Genomic DNA, 2217 nt, shown 5'->3' with positions numbered 1-2217 from the left:
AGAGAGAAAGAGACAGAGAGAAGGAGGAAGGAGACACACAGATAGATAAATAGATAGATATATAGATAGATAGATAGATAAACAGATAGATAAATAAATAAACATATAGATAGATAAACAGATAGATAGATAGATAGACAGACATATATATGTATATATATATATGTATATATATATAGAGAGAGAGAAGCAGAGACAGCAAAGGAGACAGTGTATATACCTATATTCATCTAGGAGGTCTCCTAACCCCCCTAAGGGCAGCTGAAGTTGTCTATAGAAGAGCGTGCGAATGCGTGCGAGCTGCATTTGCTGCTGCTGCTTTTGCTGGTGCTGCAGCATTCTGCTGCTGCTGCTGCTGCTGCTGCAGTGTCGCAGCAGCTGAGCTTCATATCTTCTGTATGCTGCCCATAGACAAGGACCCTCTAATGAATGTAGTTTAAATATCTGTAAAGCTTCTTCATAAGCAGACCGTAGTCTCTGCTCTGTCTCTGCTAAGGAGACACCTTGATAACAGAGAGACACCTCTAAATGCCGAGCATACAGCAGCCACAGAGACACAGAAGGCTGCAGCCGCAGCCCTAGCTCCAGCAACGCTCTTGCTTCATCCGTGCTGCTGCTGCTGCTGCTGCTGCTGGAGGTGGTGGAGGTGGTGGGGGTGGGGCAGCAGGGGGGTGAAGGGGTGGTGCCGTGGCTGCTGCTGCAGCTGTTGCTGCTGTTGCTGCTGTTGCTGTTACTGTTACTGTTGCTGCTGCTGCTGCTGCTGCTCTGTCTACGCTCAGCTTCATACCACTGCAGCAGCAACTCCTCGTCTATAGGGCAGTGCTCTGCATAGGCCCGCTGCACCTCCCGTGTCTATACACCCCACAACACAGCAGCAGCAGCAGCAGCAGGAAGAGCAGCAAAATGCAACAGCACAGGGAGCAGCAAGACACACGGGAAGCAATGAAGGCGATCTCTAAGAGCAGAACAAACAACGGTACAAATGTGCAGCACTAGTAGCATGCAGCAGCAGCAGCAGCAGCAAACACCCAGTAGCAGCATGCAGCAGCAGCAGAAACCATCCAGCAGCAGCATGTAGCAGCAGCAACAGAAGCAGCATGATGCAGCAGCATTCAACACAAGCAGAATCCACCTGCAACACCACCCAGCAGTAGCTTTCAGCAGCAACAGCATGGCGCAGCACCAGGAGCAGCATGCAGAAGCAGCAGCAGCAGCAGCAGCAGCACGAGCGAAGAAGGTTTACCTTTGCTGTGTTGCCGAGTGCGGACAGTGCTCTCAGAGCAGCCTCATAATAGGAGGCCTTCCATGGGTCTTTCTTTATTTGCTGCAGCAGCTGTTCCACCTGCTGCTGCAGTTGCTCTGTCTCCTGCCGCTGCTGCTGCTGCTGCTGAAGTTGCTGCTGCTGCTGTTGCTGCTGCTGCTCCTTTTCGCCGTTTCCAGCAGCCTGCAGCAGCTCCCCGACGCTGTCCCCCATCCCCTCGAGTTGCTGCTGCTGCTGCTGTACTCTACATCCGAAGCAGCAGCAGCAGCAGCAGCACCAAGCTTGTGCTGCTGCGGTTACTGCTGCTGCTGCGGCTGCTGCTCCTGCGCAGGGCCCCCAGCCAGCGAGGCGAATATGTCCCCTCTGCTGTTAGCGGGGAGCGTTGAGATGTTTGCTTTCTGCTGCTGCTGCTGCAGCAAGTTGCTGCAGCGGCAACACAACAGCAGCAGCAACAGCAGCAGCAACCGGTGTTGCTGCTGTTTGCTGCAGCAAGTCCTTCAAAGGCAATCAGCCAGACGGTTTTATATAGCTACAAATATGCTGATGTGTGGGGAGAGCCGGGTGTCTCCCCAGTAGAAGCCGCAGCAGCAGCAGCAGCAGCAGCAGCAGCAGCTGCAGCAGCTGCTGCAGCACTCAGCAGAAGCCAGCAGCACCCTTCCTCCCTTAGTTTGCCGCTGCTGCAGCAGTTTTTAAAGGTGTGTTATGCAGACAAAATAAACAAACACAATTTAATTTGCTGCTGCTTCTTTACTATTATCTGCTTCTTGCTGCTGCCCTCCCTACTAGGGGGGCCCCCAGCAGCACTTGGGGGGCCCCTCCAGTTGTACCCGCACTGTAGTTTGCTGCTGCTGCTGCTGCTGCTGCTGCTGTTGCTGTTGCTCATGTATTTGTCTTTGTTGTATATGTTTATGTGGTTATGAGGACACGAATAACACCGAAGAGTGAGGCTACAGCAA

At 52.6% G+C, this 2217-nt stretch overlaps 1 protein-coding gene across 1 annotated transcript; it reads right to left on the bottom strand.

The window, feature by feature from the left end:
- Positions 1–226: 226 nt before the first annotated feature.
- Positions 227–1474, bottom strand: EAH_00064700 (poly(a) binding protein, putative; the record flags this gene model as incomplete). Its single annotated transcript, XM_013396651.1, has 3 exons — positions 227–242; positions 470–852; positions 1244–1474. The coding sequence occupies 3 exons, from the start codon at positions 1472–1474 to the stop codon at positions 227–229; spliced, it is 630 nt and encodes a 209-aa protein (XP_013252105.1).
- Positions 1475–2217: the final 743 nt, after the last annotated feature.

This window comes from Eimeria acervulina, genomic scaffold, assembly GCF_000499425.1.
Source record: "Eimeria acervulina Houghton genomic scaffold, Eah_scaff2036, whole genome shotgun sequence".
Lineage (NCBI taxonomy): Eukaryota > Apicomplexa > Conoidasida > Eucoccidiorida > Eimeriidae > Eimeria > Eimeria acervulina.
This window is presented reverse-complemented; position numbering and strand designations above follow the sequence as displayed.